The 19401-nt window shown below is 52.6% G+C and overlaps 1 protein-coding gene across 2 annotated transcripts; it reads right to left on the bottom strand.

The window, feature by feature from the left end:
• Window positions 1–8733: 8733 nt before the first annotated feature.
• Window positions 8734–18226, bottom strand: MCM5 (minichromosome maintenance complex component 5). 2 transcript variants are annotated; one of them, XM_058805585.1, is made up of 17 exons: window positions 18149–18226; window positions 17745–17927; window positions 16764–16890; window positions 16538–16666; window positions 15662–15834; window positions 14276–14431; window positions 14021–14187; window positions 13271–13442; window positions 13058–13169; window positions 12181–12324; window positions 11829–11894; window positions 11083–11259; window positions 10867–10979; window positions 10529–10657; window positions 10176–10318; window positions 9488–9615; window positions 8734–9076 (listed from the first exon to the last, which is right to left on the bottom strand). In XM_058805585.1, the coding sequence occupies exons 2-17, from the start codon at window positions 17909–17911 to the stop codon at window positions 8975–8977; spliced, it is 2205 nt and encodes a 734-aa protein (XP_058661568.1). In that variant the 5' UTR covers window positions 17912–17927; window positions 18149–18226; the 3' UTR covers window positions 8734–8974. The 2 variants fall into 2 exon arrangements, with proteins under 2 accessions (XP_058661568.1, XP_058661569.1); XM_058805586.1 differs by having other exon boundaries at window positions 18161–18207.
• Window positions 18227–19401: the final 1175 nt, after the last annotated feature.

Raw genomic sequence — 19401 nt, 5'->3', positions numbered from 1 at the left:
ATCTAGCTGATGCAGAAAAATCATGTTTGGTTCAGCTCACAGAGCTGTATGAAAAAGTCTGTGTTCCCTGTAAGCCACTCATGCACCTCATGGCTCAGAAGAAAGATTGTGGTTCTAGCAAGAGGACCCATCCCTCTGAACAAATCACCTGCTGTTTTTAGCCCAGACACTGAGACAGAGAAGTACACCAAATGAAATAACAGATGAAACACAGATGTGGAAACCAAGACAACCAAGAACTGATGGAGTTCAAATGACAGAAATAACGCTAACAGATCAATACCAGACTAGGCAGCCTGGAAGAACGTATGGTCTCAAATACTCGTCTATCAGACTGAGAGCAAAAATTACTTTCATTTCAGAAATGATGAAGTCATTCACATGCCAGCTATAAAACACAAATGCCAGACCCTTGGCATTGTGCAGCTACCTGACAAAGGCATTAAGTTAGTTGGACTCATTTGAAGCACAGTCTTTTTATATTTTCAAAACACCAAGTTGTGTGCAAGTATTCAGGCTGCCATGGCAACATGGTACGTTTGTTCCTGAGTGTCATTTCCCATCACAATTGGTTGGGATTTTTCTTCAGAACTTTGCTCAACTTCAAAACTCTGGTTGCTGAGGCAACACCTCTCTTTAAAGGGGAGTGATTGGCTCTGCCTGTCTGTGCCAAGGCAAGGGCTCTTCTGTGGAGACCGGCGTGCTACGGCAAGGACGGAGGTGTTAGGGAGGCTACAAAGATATCCAGGGAAGCAGGGGGAGAGGAAGGAAGTGTGCTCAGAAGGGCAACACACACCTTCATGTGAGGCAGGTGGGATGGGCTCTGAGTGGGAGGCTCCAGGCTTAGCACAACGAGCTAATGTGCCACATTACATCAGTGAGGAGATTAAATGAGATCTCGTTGAGAAAACACTTTGCCTTTGATATATCCCGTGAGGATCTGGTGGAGATGCATAGTCCTCACAAGACCTCTGCAAGAAAGGAATTTGTCACTGGGCTTGTTTGACAAAAAAATTGATGGAGGCAATGAATGAACTACTGAAGGTCATACAGTAAATTAGTGGCTGGTACAGGAATAAGCCCCTGGGGGTGTTATGTTTCATTTGTAAGATCATCATTTCTCTGATATTTAACTTATGCTTAAACAGAAACCAATTTTCCTTCTGCAGAGAAGTGCTGCAATCCCTTTTTCTCTCACTAACATATTACAGTGCTCACCGCTGCTATTTGTCAATGTATTTGGCTGAAATGCACTGAGCAGGGATTACTTTCTTTCCAGATAGTGAGGCAAGGATCCGGACTCTCCCTGACACCCTGCTGCAATAAATGTGATTACACCAATGAGCATAACAGACCTGTGCAGCACTTTGGGAGCAGGTTAGCACTGGGAAGTGGGATTGCCCTGGCATGCTTTACACACGACCTCCCCTCCCAGCAGCTCCCACTGGCCCTGTGCTTCCCTTGCCTCCACCCAGTGGTGCCCTGGGCAGCCTCTCACTGTTCCTTTTGTGCTGCTGCCACCTTCACATGAGGGAGGCCACAAAAGGGACCAGGGAAAGCTGAGAAATTAACTAGCAGAGAAGTTACAGTCATTTGAACTGTACAGGTTTCACCTACCTCTTGCTGCTTGCTGTGACCCAGAACAGAACCATTCACATTCTCTTTGTGTCATACGCAGGTGGATGACATGCTTTAAACAAATTGCCACTTCAACAGGAGCTCTCCAAAGCCCTTGGCTATTGCAATGCCTGTGAGCCAGCACTTTTTCCAGCCTGGAGGTGCACACAGGATGTGCTGCTGAACATCAAAGCCAATGAGTAAATATATTGGGTTGGTACCAGCAAAGGCTTGACCAGAGGGCACAACTGATTCATTAGGCCGGCTCTTGCCAGGTCTCCACTTTGCAGCCTGTATCTCAGTGCCCCAGTTCCAGACTCTGATGGTGACTCTGATGCCTGTGTATGGGTCACTGGAGATTAGGCTTTGATTTCTTTCAATTTCAGCATTTCATAGCTGACTGCATAAGCATAGCTGACTGCCTGGATCACCACCTGCCTATTCCAAATCTGGGTCAATGTAGCATTAAAAAACATAAACAACCAACACAGCTCTGGCAGGCAGATGCAAGAAGAAAAGTAAACATGAGAAGTGCTCTTGATGTCAACAAAGAAACATACAGAGACAGGGGCCATCAAGCTTTGTCTTTCTCTTGCATTTAATTGTCCTTGATGCTTCCTTCCCATGGGTATTCAATTTGAATTGCCTCTTCCAAGCTGATGGAGGAGATCAAAAATGGCCTATGGTGATGGCATGTCTGGCAGAGAACCTCCCTGGAGCTGCATCCTCCACATCTGGGACATTTTCTTCTGTCCAAGTGACCACAAAAGCAGCCTGAGGAGTGACTCCCATGGTGATAGTATTTTTAGGATTGTCTACACCCCAAGACTTCTCTTGCCTGTCTGGGCACTGACTGCAGGAATTTTCCCTCACTGGTCCTGGATGTCTCACAGCCTTGGCTATGAACCACAGCTCATGTGTAGCAGCATTTACTGAGGTTATGGGATCCCGGGGAAGAGCATTGCCTCTGCTCTCCCAGGGGTGACACAGAACATCTCTGGGCCACACATGAGCCAGGTGAAGAAGTCAAAGGAGGACCTAACAGCTCCTAAAATACTTCAGCACATGGCAGATGTTGAAAAAGACCTCAGGACCTCTTCCCTGCCCGCTGATCCCAGTGTGGGGGGAACAAGTCCTCTCCCATGCTCTAGCATCTGAGAATTGCCTGGGAGTCTCCTATTCCCAAAGCATGGACATTCAGCAGCTGCTGGACAGCCCAGCAAACAAACAAGCAACTTCTGCAGAACGTGTCTGGACATCAGCCACATTAACCATGAGTGCTGCTCTCCCCTGTGCATAAAACAGCTGCCCCTTGAAATAAACAGGAAACCATTTTATCCTCAGAGGAGCAAGAAAGGTGAAGGGGTCACGACTGTAAATTGTGTCTCTGGATTTGGGGCATGCAGCATGAGCCACAAACAAATAGGTCTTCTGGTTTTTCTCATAAAGAAGGGACTCAAATGCTGGGCTTCTCCTTCTGAGCTGGTCCTCTGACCTTGCATTACCCTTTTCTCCAGTGCAGGAGATGCAACAGCAGAAGCTTCATCCTCTTTGCATGGGATTTATCTATTACTCTAAGTTGTATTTGTCCCTGAGTAGGGCACAGTAAAGCCATGTTGGTGCAGCATGGGAGTAGTGATATTACTGTGGAAACCTTGGTATTTTAAGTGCCTGACTCAGGAGAAGCCAGGTAAATCAGACATTGTAGTTCCCCCCCTGCAGCAGCCATGCTGCCAAAAGATCTGGGCTGAGCATCAGGTATGCAGGACTCTGGCACTGAGCAGTTTGTTAGAGCCATGTGCTGCTGGCAGAGCTGTTTTCCTCTGGATCTTTGGTTCTGCCCAGCTCATGCCCTCACCCTTCACCTGCTTGACCCACATGAATGACAAACCTCCCAGACTGGTGACAGTCTGCACTCCTGGGCAGACCACCCAACACCTCCTCATTACAAAACACAAATGGAAGATAACTGATAATGTACACTGTGCACCTTATTCTGGTGCAAGGGTCTAGGACAGTGATATTACCTGTATGCTAGATGAGCTGTCAACTGTTTCTCTAAAAGTCTTATAAATATCTTTAACATTATGCACTTAGCTCCACAGTCCTAGTGAAATACTGAAGTTCACCTTTTTGATCATTTCTTTCAGAGTGTAAAAATACCAGGTGCAGTTTGAAACCTGACAGATTCTATCAAGTGAAGGATTTCCAGAAAGGAAGGATGCCTGGGCATCTATTTATAGATGCCTATTTAAACTGCAGAGGTGCTGGGTGCTGATGGGCACACAGCACTGGCCAGCTATGGACAGAGCTGCCTCCCACTCAGCAAGCAGTCCATGGGTACTGGGACCAAGGCAACCAGGACAGTGCTCCTGCTGCTGTTCTGAGGGCCCAGAAGGCTGATAAACCAGTGCTGCCTGGCTTTCCTGGCCAGAGATCTGGGGCATTTCTGGCCAAATTACCCACACCCTAGTCTGAGAAAAAGATAAAAAAAGCTTTATGAAAAAATAGAAAAGGGAGGCAAGATAAGGTGAAGATAAATAATGGGGAGAGGAAGTGGAGCACCTTGGCTGGGTAAAAGCTGAAGGGCAAGGAGAAGAGGAATGGCCACAGCAGACAGTCCAGGGAGTGTTCTCTGAGGAATGTCCCTTGGTGTACTGTTCCTAACAGGCAGTGCTGAGAGTTGATCCAGCAGGTCATACCCTGCTGTCCCGCCTGCCTGTGGAGCAGGGAGGCTTCTGCTGAGCACTCTGTAAGGTGACAGGGTGGCATGGGACGGACCACAATGGCCAGGAAGGAAAATAGGAGGGGATGACCATGCAGATGAGAGGAGAGAGCGGGCATGAGGCATGAAATGGAGGGGAGGAGGAGTAAATGGACTGCCTGGGATTGCTGGGAGAGACCTGGAGCAGAGGTGTCCAGGAAAGAGCACAGGATGTTGCAAAAGGATGGCAAAACATGGCAAAGAGCAGTGGCAGACATTGGTACATCACTGCTGTGGGAGAATGAGTGGTTTGGGCTTTTGAAGGAACCTAGCCCAGAATTAGGGGGTACAGGCTGCCAACCAAACCTAGAGGACTTGAGACTCAGCACGAGAGCCCCACCCAGCAGAGCACTGCACAGGCACCCCAGCCCATGCCACGGGGGCTGCTCCACATGGCAGCACAGCACTGCTGCACCACGGTCTTCCTCCATTTCTTGATCTTTTCTGGCATTGTCCAGAGCAAATCAAAGGAATTTCTTTGCCTGCAGGAGATAAATTTCTCATCCTAACCAGGGCTGGAGAAGCCTAGAATGTATTAGTGTTACTTAGGCCAGCAAGTAAACTCTGCCACTGATATTGGGCTACTGGTTCTCTCAGGCACTGCACAAAATCATGGTAAGAAGTGATCTGTGCTCCAAAAAGGTCATTATCCAGAACAGGCAAGGAGATAAAGTCACTTGCTCAACTAAGTCAGCAGCAGAAAGGGGGAAGGAGTCCCAGCTTCATTTGTCTGAGGTTGGTGCTTGCTGGACCAGATGAGATTGTTTCTCACATTGCCCATATCAGCCAATCCCACCTGCCAGTGTTTATCTCACATCCTTGAGCAATAGCCCTCAGGACTCTGCAGTTGGGTTCTGTTTTATTTTATGGAGGAAGTGACACTCACAACATGCTCAGAGGTTATGTTGCTGCATTGCAACAGCTCTTATCCCACACAGAGATGGAAGAAATCTGAGTGGTGCAGATGTGATGACTCAGCTTTGCTGGATTTTACAGTAGTGGAGCTCCACTGACATTTCACAGAAATATTCTGATGAGCTTCACAGAATCACAAATCCACTAGATTGGAAAAGACCTTTGAGATCATCAAGTCTGACCTATGACCTAATACCACCATGTCAACTAGACCGTGGCATTAAGCACCACGTCCAGTCTTTCCTTACACACCTCCCTGGGCAGCCAATTCCAAGCATCTTTTCTGTGAAGAAATTCCTCCTAATGTCCCACCTAAACCTTCCCTGGTGCAGCTTAAGGCGATGTCCTTGGACAGCTAAAAATGCTGGCAAGAGCCCAGTGGACTGGTTCTCTTTGGAGTGATCCACTCACACAGATCAACCCATCTCATGCAGAATCAGATGTAGTTTACCAGTTCTTCAGGTACTAATTCACTGGGGCAAGAGGGCTTCTACCACAGCCCAAGCTTTGAATGAAAGGCACCTGATCCTTGTTGGTGCCTGCCTGGTTTGGGGTGATTACATCCATCCAGCTGTGATTCCCAGAGAGCCAAGCCAGGGGTAGGGAAGGGGCTTCCTGTGCCAGAGGCAGCACTGAGGGGAGGAAGGGACAGGGCCAGGTCAGCAGGCCAGGTAAGGCAATGCTCTGCTGCTCAGATCCAACTGGCTAAGCCTGACTGGTTTTGCTCTCTCTGTTAGTATTTTTGGTCATCTAACCACACTTGAACAGGGACTTTATCCCATATCTCAGCATGCCAGAACTTCAGGTGAGACTGACACGCCTTCACCAGGAGGATGATGGTCCTTTATCAAATAGATATCACCGTGCACCTATCCAATTGAGAACTGCTCACCCAGTTTCCACCTGCAGTGCTGTGCTCAACACAAGTCAGCACCAAGCAGTGAGCTCAAGTTCCAAACAATGCCAGTTGTGCACATCCCAGCTCCGCTCCTTGGGATAACACTGCATGCATTAATTGCTAAAAGATGTTGTTTCACGTCGTATGCACACTTACATAACCTCACACCATATCATCAACACAGCTCTTGGCACAAAGATATCAATCATTCTGATCCCCAGCACAGAAATCCACCTCAGCTCTTATCATGTCACGAACACAACATTAAAAAATGACAATTTCCAACCTCCACACCTGCCAACGCCCAGCACAGCTTGATGTTCCTGGAGATGATGGCTCATTTAAAACCTCTGAATGACACATGACCACCTCTGGCAACCGGCAGCAGCCAAAATCCAGCAATGTCCTTCTGCTCCAGCACAGAAAAAAATAATTGTGATGATGAGGGGGTGCCTGAGGGAAGAAAAGAAGCCAGGAGGGAAGGGGGAAGGAAGGTACATGAGGGAAATAGAGCCCTTTGCACTGTGTTCCCTTACCCTCTGCCCATCTCTCTCCCCACGCAGCCCCACTGCTGAGTGTTCTTTTCCAGCCTGGGAGCAGAGGCTCAGTCTCCTCCAGAGGCAGCACTAGCAGCAGGCTGTGGGTACTGATCCTGCACTCCCACACACAATCCCCTCTTTGCTCAGCTCTTGTGCACCTCTGAAAGGACCACAGATACTGCCTGCACCTTCAGAGCAGGCACAGGGGTAATTGTGGGACACTGGCAGGGGCTGAGAGACCTGCAGGACCCATTACTGCAGCTCTGCAGGGGCCGTGGCAGAAACACAGCCACCACACCAGGCTGCTGCCTCAGGCCTGTGCTGACCCTGCCCTGAGAGCCCCTCCTGATGCTGCCAGCTCGTGAGGAGGGCAGGATGCTCTCACAGACACAGGAGTTTTGAGAACTTGTTTCTAGGGCAGGATGTGGCTGTTATTCCCACATCCACTTACACTTATTCCTGGAGATGATCCCCTCCATGGAGCAGCAACATCCCTCTCTTATTTTTCCATCCAGGGAGTACTGTGAGGACAGAAGATGCCTTTTTTTTTTTTTTCCTGAGGGGAAACAAAGGGGCCCTCTTTTGCCCCAGCATTGCTTGGAGCATCCAAGAAACACTGCAAGGTGCTTGGCACATGCAAAAACATGGGGCAATAAAATCACCTGAGAGACCTATCCTGGCCTATTCTTTGGGAGTCTAGGTCAGCCTTCTCCTCCTTCTAGCCCTCCACAAAGGCTGTCCCTAACCAAAAAATGGGAGAATGAAGAGCAGAAGGCTGTTCCTCTAATTTGCAGCCAGTCTCTCCCATGCCACCACCACCACCAACCCCTCCAGACTTCCAACTCCACAACCACACAGAGTGCACCATGTGCCTCAAACCCAGCAGCAGGGGGATGTTGTTGGACCCCCAAGTGCTGCAGTGGGGCCCAGCCCTCGTGTGGCGCTGCCAGACTGAGTGCACAGCACAGCCCAATGGAATCCCTTGGTTTTCCCTCCAGGAGAAGGAGGCAGCGCCACGAGCAGGGCCACAGTCTGGCATCCTCGAGGCTCTGGTACCCTCTGCTGGCCCTGAAGGTTTCTGTTGCTGTTGAAACCTCTCCTGGGGTTTTTCAGCCTGAAAGCAGCCACAGGCACCAGCCTGCCCACCACGGGCAGCAGCTCTGCTCACCCAACACCACTGCCTTCCAAGGCCCCCACCACTGTCCTCACAGGCTGCTGAGAGCAGGGCCCTACCAGCACCATACATCTTTGTGAGAACACCTGAGAGAGCCAGTACTGATTTGCTAGAAATAACAAAAATCTGCCAAGTTTTCAAGGGCAAGGTTGTGCTGCAAATGCAGTGCAAGGGTGAGTAGCTGCAGAGGGCAGTGTCCAGGAGAGGCTCCTGGTGTGTGGGACAATCTTCCCCAAGGCCACTGGCATAAGGGAGGAGGTGGCAGGGACTACGTGGAGGACAGCACACAGCTCATGGGGATTATCCTTCATCTCCATCCTCACTGGAGCAAGGAGTGAGGATGGAGATGAAGGATAATGAAGGGAACTCTGCCCATGCCTCAAGCAAGACTTTCACACAGCCCTTTAACACTGCAGAGTAGAGTGTCCCTGCTGCAGCCCAGGAAGAGAGCAAAGAAGGATTAGCAAAGAGCAGGGAACAAACAGCAAATAATTTCCTTCACTGCCACTGGCTGAGGGGGAGGGAAGCAGCAGACTGCACACAGGGAGTGGCAAAGTGCCTCCTGCACTGCTGAGCCCAACTGGACAGCTTGTGCCAACAGGCTTCATGCCTTAATAGACAAACCCTGAGTGAGAACTGAGTTTCTGCCTTCAGGGCTGCTGGTGCTGCCCATGAGGCTGGAGCCTGGGTGAGAGTAAGTGCATTAAGGGAGGGCAGGCAGGAGGGACACCCTTCTATCCAAAATCCTGCACGCCCTTCAAAGGAGGAAGGAGATCCATCCCCTCTGCCCCTCAGGGGCAAAGATCCCAAGCCACCAATATCAGGTTTTATTTTAATACAAACTAAAAGCTTTTGAAGTTCAAAGAAACACAGACATGACACAGCAACAGAGCACAAAAGGGATGCCCTAAGCACCACAAATCCTCGTTCAAGATGGAGGCCTGGGGCTTTTGGGCTCCCCGAGGAAAAGCTTCTTTCAGGAGCAGGCCCCAGCTCCCAGGGGCACTCTGCCTGCTCCTGGGCAGTGTCAGCAGCAGCAGTTCCTCCTGGAGCCTGGGACAGGGAGGTCACTTGATGCGGTACAGGACCTTGCGCTGCATGCGGTGCTGGATCTCCCCCCGCCGCATCATCAGCTGCAGCACCTTGTAGATGGCGTGTTCTGGGTACTTCTGCAAAGGAGGAGAGCAGAGCAAGGTGAGCCAGCGTGGAATAGCCAACAGGAGCTCAGCAGGAACCTGCAACCTCTGCCAAAGCCTGGCTAGGACTCTAAAAGGAGCAAGCCCAAGACACTGATGCTTCCTTTCCCTACTTTAGATCTGACTGCAGCCAGTGTCACAAACCAAACAGTTCTGGTTTCAAGGGTAGGACCCCAAACAACCCCAGCCCTCAGAGCTTTTGCAGAAACTTACCTCAGTCTCCTTAAACTCTGCAATCACATTGCACACCATTCCCTACACACAACTTCTAACGCATGACCAAAAGGTTCACCAGTCTGCCCTTGAGGAAGGGGTTTCATGCCCCCAGCAGCAGCCTGGGGTCCCTGGTTTCACAGCCCAGCCCTCCCTGGGTCCCTGACCCACCTGGCGCATGAAGTCCTGGACAATGCTGTGCTCGGACACCTGGGAGCCGATGGCGAAGCGGCGCTTGAGCTGCTTCTCAATGCGGGACAGCATCTCCTGGTCCTCCTGTGTCGTGAAGCCTTCTGCCCCTGCAGGGAGACACTGAGTGAGCTTTTGTGCTGCCCAGCTGTCACTGTCCAGGACACAGAGCTCAGCTCCTGTGTCTCCCACCACACCTGCACAGCTTACAGACTTTAGGGAACCTATGAACAACTCCACTGTAAAAGGCTGTGGAGCTCCAACCACAGAACTCAATGTGGACCTGGCTGCTGGAGCTTTCTTCAAACCCTTTGTTCCATGCTGCTGCCCAAGGAAACATTGTCTTCACGCCCATAGAAAAAGATCTTAGAGGATTAATAGGTTTGGGAAACCACACCTAGCACCAGATTCTGCCCTTGGGGCCACAAGGGTCCAAACCAGCCCTCCCCTGAGCAGCACAGTGTCTGCCTTTGCTCTCTGTGTGAGGCACAGCCCCAGAGCCATGCTGGCCCCTTGCTGCCCAAAGCATTGCTTTGTCTTTGCTCAGGAAGGAGGTCCAGCACCTGCCCCTGACAGCTAGGTCCTGAAGGAGGAGCTCGTCTCTCCCTGCCCTGAGCAGCCAGGCCCAGCATGTCTCTCCTACCCCCACAACAGAGCATCTCCTCCTCACCTGACAGGCTGCCCGACATGGCTGCATCCAGCGTGGACACGTGGAAGAGCCGCAGGGCCTCCTCCACGTCTGCCTCGGTGGCAAAGGGCTGGAGCCTCATCTTCGCCAAGGACTCGGCAATGCGCACGATGGCCTCCAGCTGCCTGCAGCCACCAGAGACATTCCCTGCTTTCTACTGCCGCTTCAAGGGTGTTTTCTTCCCCCCAGCTCCTGCCATCCCCACCTACCCTACTCCATGCACCTCCTGCCTCCCCCCACAGCACTTTCAGGGCTTGGGGCCACACCCTCTCAGGCCAGCCCCTTCCTGGGCGAGCCCAGTAACACGGCCTAGCCCCAGAGGGGGTGCTGCCCACCGGACAGTGATGGGGATGCTGGAGCGGCGGTCGCTCTCCTGCTCGTGCTGGCGGGTGCCGCTGCGCATCAGGACGTAGCGGTTCTTCAGCTTCTCCGCCGCCCCTGCCGACAGCCGAGGGCCACACTTCCTGCAAGGAGGACACCAGCTGGAGCCAGCGCCCAAGGGGAGGGAACCCTGGGCACCCCTCCCTTCCCTGGGTGTTGCAGCACCACAGAAAGCTCCTCCTGCAGCCTTTTCCCAAGGCAGGAGTTAAGAGAAAGGGCACCCAGAGTGCCGGGTGCTTTGCCTCTCACCACTGCCTCCCAGGTGCCAAAGGCATGCCCGACAGACACTCACGTCCGACAGAAGGAGATGAGCTTCTTCAGCTTGTTCAGCTCGATCTCGCCCTCCACGGCCTGGGTCTGCGTCAAGGCACTCACATGTAAGGCCATCACGTGCTTGGCCAGCGTCTGGGAAAGCAGAGGCAGTCAGAGAGCAGGAAGGCCCCTGCCTCCTCCTCCTCCCAAAGAAAGGGGCACCCTGAGTCCAGAGTGCACCCGCGGCTCCACGCACCATGTCTCGCTCCTCATTGTGCTCATCCTTAACAATGAAGATCATGTCAAATCGGGACAGAATGGTGGGCATAAAATCAATGTTCTCCTCGCCCTTGGTGTCATCCCAGCGCCCAAAGACGGAGTTGGCAGCTGCTAGAACCGAGCAGCGGGAGTTGAGTGTGGTTGTGATTCCTGCCTGTGGGTGAAGGCAAAAAAAAAAAAAGATGGTGTCAAGACCCCCTCCATGTCACAGCAGGTCATTATTCAGTGAAAGGTTGAAAGCCATCTTCAAGGACTCACTGTCAATCACTTTCATTTATATAAAGCCCCAAAGTAGCACCCAGTTGCTCTGTAATGGTGGGACAGGACCCACATGTCCTTCTGGAAGGGGACTGGCTTCAGCTGAGACTTGAGCACTGAGTAATTTCATTTAAAACCTTTTGTCGAGGCAGAGACAGAGGAGACCTCACCCCAGGTTTGTGATCTGAGACAAACACTGGGCAGACAGGGCTGAGTCCTCCTGGGCAGCTCTGGCACAAAGCAAGGGTTTGCAGGTGCAGCCTGACAGCCACCAGCAAGGAGAAGCCACGAAGTTCAGGCTGCCCAAAGCCTCCAGGCAGGGCTGGCTGCTCTCAGTGACACCAGCAACCATCAATACCACTGCCTGGGCTCTAAAATGGGCAGTTCTGGCAAAAGATGTGTGGCCACTGGTTGCAGGGCTCTCAGATTGCCACTTCAGGGCAGCATGCTCAACCCACAGCTCACCTTGGCAATGGAGATGGTCTGCTGCTCCATCGCCTCATGGATGGCCACACGGTCATCCTCCCGCATCTTCACATCCCAGTGAGAGAAACCAGGCAAGGAGAAAAAGTCACCATCAGTCACCTCTGCTACACACTCACTGAAGTGAGCCCCAACATAAACGTCTGTGAGGACCTCTGCCCAAGCAGGCGGGATGTAACTGAATTTCCTTGCAACCCCATCCCCGACCTTCCCTGGAAGGAAGTGAGGGAGTCTCAGAGGAGCTGCCCTTCCTCCTGCAGCTCTGGGCTCTGCTGGGACAGGCTGGCACCCCAAGGGCTCTCCTTCCCACTCCCACAGGCAGCCCCACAGGTACCTTGTCAAACTCATCGATGCACACCACTCCTCCATCTGCCAGCACCATGGCTCCTCCCTCCATGAAGAAATTCCTGGAGACAGGGTCACGGATCACTGAGGCTGTCAAGCCAGCAGCGCTGCTGCCTTTTCCTGAGGTGTACACCTAGGATGTGGAACAAGGAAAGGGACAGGACATCAGCTGCAGCAGCACCCAGGAGGCCACTGCTCCAGCTGAGAGACAAAACATCCCTGGCACCACAAAATCCAGAGCTCCCGAGAGAAGAACCTCCAAGAAAAGCCCTCAGCACATGTAAAAAGCAGATGTGCTGGGTGAAGAGCAGGGCTATTGCCTCATCCCAAGCCTCAGACTAAGCAGCTGTGACACACCGGAGGGCATGCAGACACAAACACAGATATTAAGTACAGAAGAGGGAGTGATTCATTGTTTGGTGGGCTGCTGCATTAGCTTTGTTTGCCCCTGGAGGGAACAATACAGTCAGAGGCTGAGTTTAATAGAGACTACAAAAAAACACAGCTGAAAACATAATTCTATGCCTGGGCTCAAGCTGGAGGTCCGTGCCTGAGATGCAGTCAACTTAATTTGTCCTGACCAGCCAGCCCCTCTGCTGATCAAGTCTCAACAATAAACAGCAGCACCAGGCACGTCTTTGGACATTTGCTAACAGCCTGGCTCACAGCATAATAAAAGGCATGACCTTCTTCACCTTCCCTCCCTCACTGCCCATCCCTTCCAGGCTGGTACTGGAAATGGCAGCTCATCTGCCTGTGGATGCACAGGCAGGTGTCTGCCATGACCACGGTCCTGTCTCTGGGGCTAGACACGGAGCAGAAGGGAGAAAGGGGTGCACTACACGTGGGCACCTCAAGCCACATACCCCAATGGGCGAACACTTCTCAACAAACTTCAGCAGCTGGGATTTGGCCGTGCCAGGGTCCCCCAGCATCAGCAAGTTGATGTCCCCTCTGCGGGTCAGGCCATCCGGGAGCCTGGAGTGATGGGGTTGGGAGGAGAGAGGGAGGAGAGACGGTGAGCATTTATTTTGGTAACAAAACAGTGCAGTTGGGAACCAGGGCTGACCCTTCCCCACCTCTTGCGGGAGCCCCCAAACAAGAGGCAGGCGATGGCCTTCTTGATGTCAGTGCTGCCGTAGATGGAGGGCGCGATGCTCTTGGCAATGGTCTCGTAGATGTTGGGCATGGCAGCAAGGCGACGAAGTTCCTCCTCTTCTTGAGGGGTCACCGAGCCACTGAAGCTGTGTCCTGTACAGGGATGAGGGGAACGATGCAACAGTGAACAAATAGAGGTCTTAGAGGAAACTGTATCACTCCCCACATTGCACACTGCAACCAAAATCCCCTCTTGAAAATGATGCCAAGTGCCACCAGGTAGGAAGGGTGGAGAGGGCAGGCATCTGCTAACCCAGCAAGGCAGGCTGTGTCCTTAGAGGCTGGTAAGAAAAAGCAAGGATCTTGGGCAAAGCAGCTCTGCAGGAACCAGAGGGAGAATTACAGTCAGGACTACGTTTTAAATACAGTCTTAACCATGGACTTCAGCTGGGATCCTCAGGGATGGCTTAGCACTGGAGGACCCAGGCTGAGACCTCATTTAACATGACTGGGAAAAAGCCTTACAGGACATGACTATAGAAAGCCCAGGACAAGTCAGAGCCTGGAATGGCTTGAACTTTCTGCTACATAAACAGCAGAGATAGATGAAGGCTGTGATTTCAAACAGTTCTTGCTGAGGGATCGCTTCCTTGTTCAGGAATAGGGTGGGAAGTGTCTCCCAACACCAGGCTACCAACACAGACCAAATGAACACCAAAAGCAGCCCTCACCTGAGCCCTCCGTGTCCACCTGGATCCCCACCACACGGATGTAAGCGCTCCGGATGCCCACCCCCACATTGTAATGGCCTTTGTTCTTGCTCTGTGCAGATTTCTTGATGGAGTAGATCCCCATGATAGTGACTCTGTTCCCTGGCACAACTTTGTCACACAGGTACCTAAGAGGAGACAGGCAGAGGATGGTGGTGGGAAAGGATGGCAGCAGCACCAGCCAGCAGGGGCAGGGTGGCAGGGCTGTGCCAGTACCTGTCACAGTAGAGCTGCAAGTGCCGGGGCATCTCCCCGTGCGGCACGGCGTCTGGAGACTCCTGCAGCTTCAGGACCTGGAAATCCACGCACTTGCACTTATCTGGCATGATAAAGTAAGGGTCCAGAGGGCACCTTGGGCGGCCAGCTTGTTCTCTGTGCAGAGAGATCAGTCAGGGGAGGCTGTTAGCACTGAGGAGCCACCCTTGGAGCGCACCTGAGGAGGGGACAGCAAGGGACAGCTGCCCCTCCAAGCAGTGCCACATCAGCAGCTAAGGGCAGACACATGGGGCCACACCAAAGGCCAGCAAGCTCTCTGTCCTGTCTTCTACAAGTGCCAAATGTGTACATGAGAGCAAGCAGAGGCAGGGTGACACTTGTCTGAGCACTCTCCCTGCCTCCCACCCCTCCCCTGCTAGATCTAATTCATTAATTACACAGAGGGCAGCAGCACAGACTCGGTGACACGGCAGGGCGTTTTTCTTTACAACCTCATGCACGAAGCAAATGTTAAGTGGTTTCTGGTGAGAAAGCAATTAGCAATGTGACAAGGCTGACATCCACCTCCCAGTCTCTCCAGCCATATCTGCCTAGCTAGATTACAAGTTCTCTGAGACAAAGAGCAGCTCCACATCCTGCTGCTGTCTCAGAGTGGCACGACTGATGCCTGACTCCATGCAGGGCTTTCAGGTAGGGCAACACCAGAGAGCAGATGCACTCATGCAGTCAGGGATCGGGAACAAGGTGCTTTACAGACCACACACATTGGGAATGATCCCTAGCCCAAACCCCTCTAAAGCTGCATTAGAGTTCAGGTGCAGAAAATAAATACTGGCAGGTATGAACCCAAAGACACAACCCACCAGGACTGGTTGCCTCGAGAGTTGCAGCACAATGGCAGTTTAATGCTCACAGCTCTCAGAGGCACCAGGAGCTGTAAAGCAGGGTAAAAAGGCCAGCAGAAAAGCATCCCTAAGGAAGGTAACACAAAATAGCCCCCTCAGGAGTGGGAATGTGGAAGCAAGGAGTTTGTTCGGAAAAGAGGAGAGCAACTAACACAGCATTATGGGACAGCTGGAGGCAGGAATGAGCCTTTAGGCACAACAGGTGAAACTCCCTATGAGTAAGAAGAACTCCCTGGACACGGTCACTCAACGCTGCACGCAGCACTGACCCTGCAGGGTCACAGCCAGCACGCCCACAGAGGGACAGCTGGAACCTGCCAGCCAGAAGTGCACACTGGCTCAGGGGCAGCACGAAGGGCGGAGGCAGAGCCGCGCAGATGCTGCTGCCTTGTGGAGCAGGGATTCTGCAATGCATGGGATGCAGCAGGAGCAGGAGGAGGGAATGCAGTCTTTCCTGGCCCTGCAGCCTGTCAGTGCTTACGTGTTGCACTTCCTGGGCAGGGCGTAGCCCTCCAGGCCCGGGCGCACGGCGATACTGCTGATGGTGTTGCGGCAGCTGCGGCACTGGATGGTGATTCTGGTGGCCTTGGCTCTCACGGGGGTTGCTGCAATTACAATCCCAGGGATCTTCACAAGGTGGGACATCTGGTCAGACTGAAAAGGCAAAGGTGAAGGGATGGTAAGAAAACCATCAATGGAAGATGGATAGAAATCTACAAAGTACGAGAGCAAAGGACAGAGCACTCTGTGCAGACCACCACCAACAGCAATAATGTCCCTGCAGCAGGAACCAGCAATAACAGCCCTCTGCAGTCAGATCTGAGCTGCAGAGTAACACTGCTTGTAAATTAGTGAGTGACCTGCTGTGGTGTTACATTTTATTTAAATTGTATGCTCAGTCTCACCCCTTGAAAATGTACAGTTTATTCCAAGCCTGTGATCCTCCCCTGAAGTATCATGTAAGTATCTGTAATCCCATTGGCCCAAGGCTTATTCTGTGCTCACTTTGAATCTCCCTGTAAAACTGTGCGAGGGAGATGAGGCTCTCTCTTGGCCCTTTGCTCTCTTTTGGCCCTTTTCTCCCTAGGCTCTCCCTCTCTTCCCCTTTCCCCATTCTCCTTCAGAAACCATGCTGCTCCTGGGGGTGGGACCCCCAATAAACGCTCACCTAATGAGCACCCTCAGAATCTGTGTGGAGTCTCCTTGCCTGCCTGCTGCTACCAGGGAACTTACAGCTTAGGGGGCCCCCAGGTACTCCCTGGGAACCCTCAAAGGAACAGCAACAACCTGTCCTGAGCCATGAGACCAGATCCCCAAAGCTGCCCTGCAATCACACCACAGGCTTCACTTCACTCACCTTCAGGCTGCGGATGTTGGCTGCGTTGGCATCCGACCTCAGCATCACCTGGATGTCCTGGGGAGTCTCTTCCCCTGAGGGACGAGGACGAGTGACCTCATCTGCAACTTCTTTTGCTGCTTCTTCCAACTAGAGAGGGAGCAATGGGCCATCAGTGGGTCTGTTACAGCAGAACATCAGAGCTGCTCTCGTGACAATAGTCTGGGTTGCCAACCCCCATCCTTACCAGCTGCAGGTGCTCTGTTGGCTGCTTGTACAAATAGTCTGCGAGATCTTCATCAAAGCTGGCCAAGTCTTCCATCTCCACCTCCACCCAGTACTGCCCCAGGTTGTAATGCCGCTTGAGCTCATCCCTGCAAGGCAGGAAACAGCAAAGCATTGCAGGGCAGAAAGCAGCAGTCAAGCAGGGATCAGAAAAGGCAGGCTCTGCAGGGAGTCCTTGGTTTGGAAAGCAAGCAGGGAAAATCAGGTGAGCTCCAGGAGAAGCACAGGGGAAGCTGGGCAGCCTTTCACCCAAGCCCACTTTGAAAGGTGACACAAGACCAGGGACACCAGTGCCACAGTGGCAATGTGAAGTATTTACTGGAGTTACATGACCAGATAAACAGGGAGAAAAAACTTGCACGTAGGATAATAATTACTATACATAAGATGTGGTTTAAAGCAACGGAAGTAATAACAGAACAGGTAACATTTTCCTTAAAAATGCCAGGATTAATGAAATTCAGAGGTGAAAGCCTGTTCTAACCCTTGATTATGATGCATATCCATGTTTTCTCAACGTGTTGAGCTATGTCTCTAAACTGCATAAGCAAAAGGTGGCCAAAGGAACTTCATAGAGTTGAAAGGAATACGTGCAGAGTGGTGCACTGATTTAATGGACACAGACAATTCTCCAAACCAGAGAGCACTACAACTTCAAACACAGAATCTCAGAACTAAGAGCAGTGCCTGGCAGTGTGGATCCCTCTATTGCTACGTTTTCCACTGGCTGGCTGCATAAAAATTTGTGACAACACCAGACCTCTGCTTTTCTGTCAGGTTAAACACAAGCATCTCTTAATACTGAGCTTTTTATGGCCTACGAGAAGAGACAGAGCAGCTATTGTTTGTGGGGTGTGCACTGCAGGAGGGAGGTTAAGAGCGGACTGGATGTGCAGGTGGGGATGGGCAAGGCTCAGAAGGAGAAAAGGGGCCACAGCAGCACCTGTATTTGAAAGTGAAGCCCGTCCGGTCCGTGCCCACCCGGTACTGCCGCAGGAACTCCTTGAACCGCTTCTGCAGCTGCGACTTCCGAACCTGCCCCTCGTCCACGGACGCGTCTCCCCCGAAACTGTCGCTGTAGTAAATCCCGGGGTCGTCGAAGCCGGACATCGCGATCGCTGCTCCGCTGCGGGGCGGGAGCGCTGCCTCAGCCCCGGCCGCCTCTTTCCCCCGGCCCGCACCCAACGCCCCGCGGGATCGCCCCAGCCGAGGGCCCCGCGCCGCAACCCACGCACGGGCCGCGCTCCTTCACCGCAGTACCCCAGGGACAACCCGACCCCGACCCTGATCCCACCCCGACCCCGATCTCACCCCGACCTCCACCCCGATCCCGATCCCACCCCGTACCTCGCTCCCTACCGGAATCCGCTCCCAAAACTTTTTCGCGGCAAAAGCGACGCGCGGCGGAAACCAAACCGGGGCGGGGAGCGCGCGCTAACTCCTCCGCCGCGCGCTGCGATTGGCCCGCCCGCCACGCCCCGCCGCTGATTGGGCTGCAGCCGCCCCCTCGCCCCGCCCCTAGAGGGAGCGCGCGGCGCCGCTGCCGCCGCTGATTGGCCGGAGCGCTCCGCCCCCTGCCCGCCCCCAGCGTTGTGGCGCGAAATCTGGGAGCGAAGGGCGGGGGGAGGCGAAATGGCGGGCGGGCCGCACCATTGCGGCGGGGCGCGGAGGGGGAGCGGGCGATACCATCGCATTAATCACTGCTCAGGCTCCTGGGACAGCCGGCGCCCCTCAGGGCTCCAGGGCCGCCGCACACGAGTCCTCCGGGCCGCCTTCCTCATGGCTGTCTGTGAACCTGGGGGAAGGCCGGCCGGACGGTCGCTGGGTGCGCAGTTCGGCCCCTCCAAAGCCTGGTACAGCGCGCCCTAGTGCAGAGTGAGGCGGGAGTGCACGGCAGGGGAGGCTCAGCCGCAGCCCGCGGGAAATGAAGAGAGGCCATTGCTGCACAGAAAGCAGGTGTACTCATACCGATCATAGACAGGCACAAACAAAGCCTTGGTCTCCATTTCTGCGGGCTTGAGGCTCAGTCTGGAATCTCCCGTGTGTGACAGCAATGGCTGTGAGATACCCAAAGCAGCATCTCTCTCCTGGCGTGAGCAGGGAGGGTATGATGCCTGTCAGAACCTGTGAAAAGTGCATGTATTTTATGATTGGCTTCTCGCAAATATTAAAATGAATATTATATGTGTTGTGTTAGAAAGCAATGCTGTATTAATTTTCTGAAGTACTGTGTTAAATATAGTTTTAGGTTATAAAAATTGTTAAAATAGAAACTATGCTATGTAAGATGCTTTGTTTAACAGAAAGGGCTTGCAGCGAGATGACAGCCACAGGACACCTAGATTTTTCAGAGAAAGGGAGTTTATTGCCTTCTTATCAGAAGAAACAAACTTCTTCCCACCTCGAGGGCGCTATTAGGATTAGAGGGAAGAATTTGATGAAGACCAGACCGAATCCTGTGTTTGAATGGAATTTATGCATCATGTATGAGGTGTATGAATACGCAACCGGCTATTGTTTTTAAGGGTTAATCCTTTGTTAACGGGTGTCCTTTTTTGGGCTTGTGATGCCCAGAAAAAGGTACCCGGACGTCCGTAACT

Source organism: Ammospiza caudacuta, chromosome 5 (assembly GCF_027887145.1).
Source record: "Ammospiza caudacuta isolate bAmmCau1 chromosome 5, bAmmCau1.pri, whole genome shotgun sequence".
NCBI classification, from domain to species: Eukaryota; Metazoa; Chordata; class Aves; order Passeriformes; family Passerellidae; genus Ammospiza; species Ammospiza caudacuta.
Note: the sequence above shows the minus strand (reverse complement) of the source record. Positions and strands in the feature narration are given on the sequence as shown.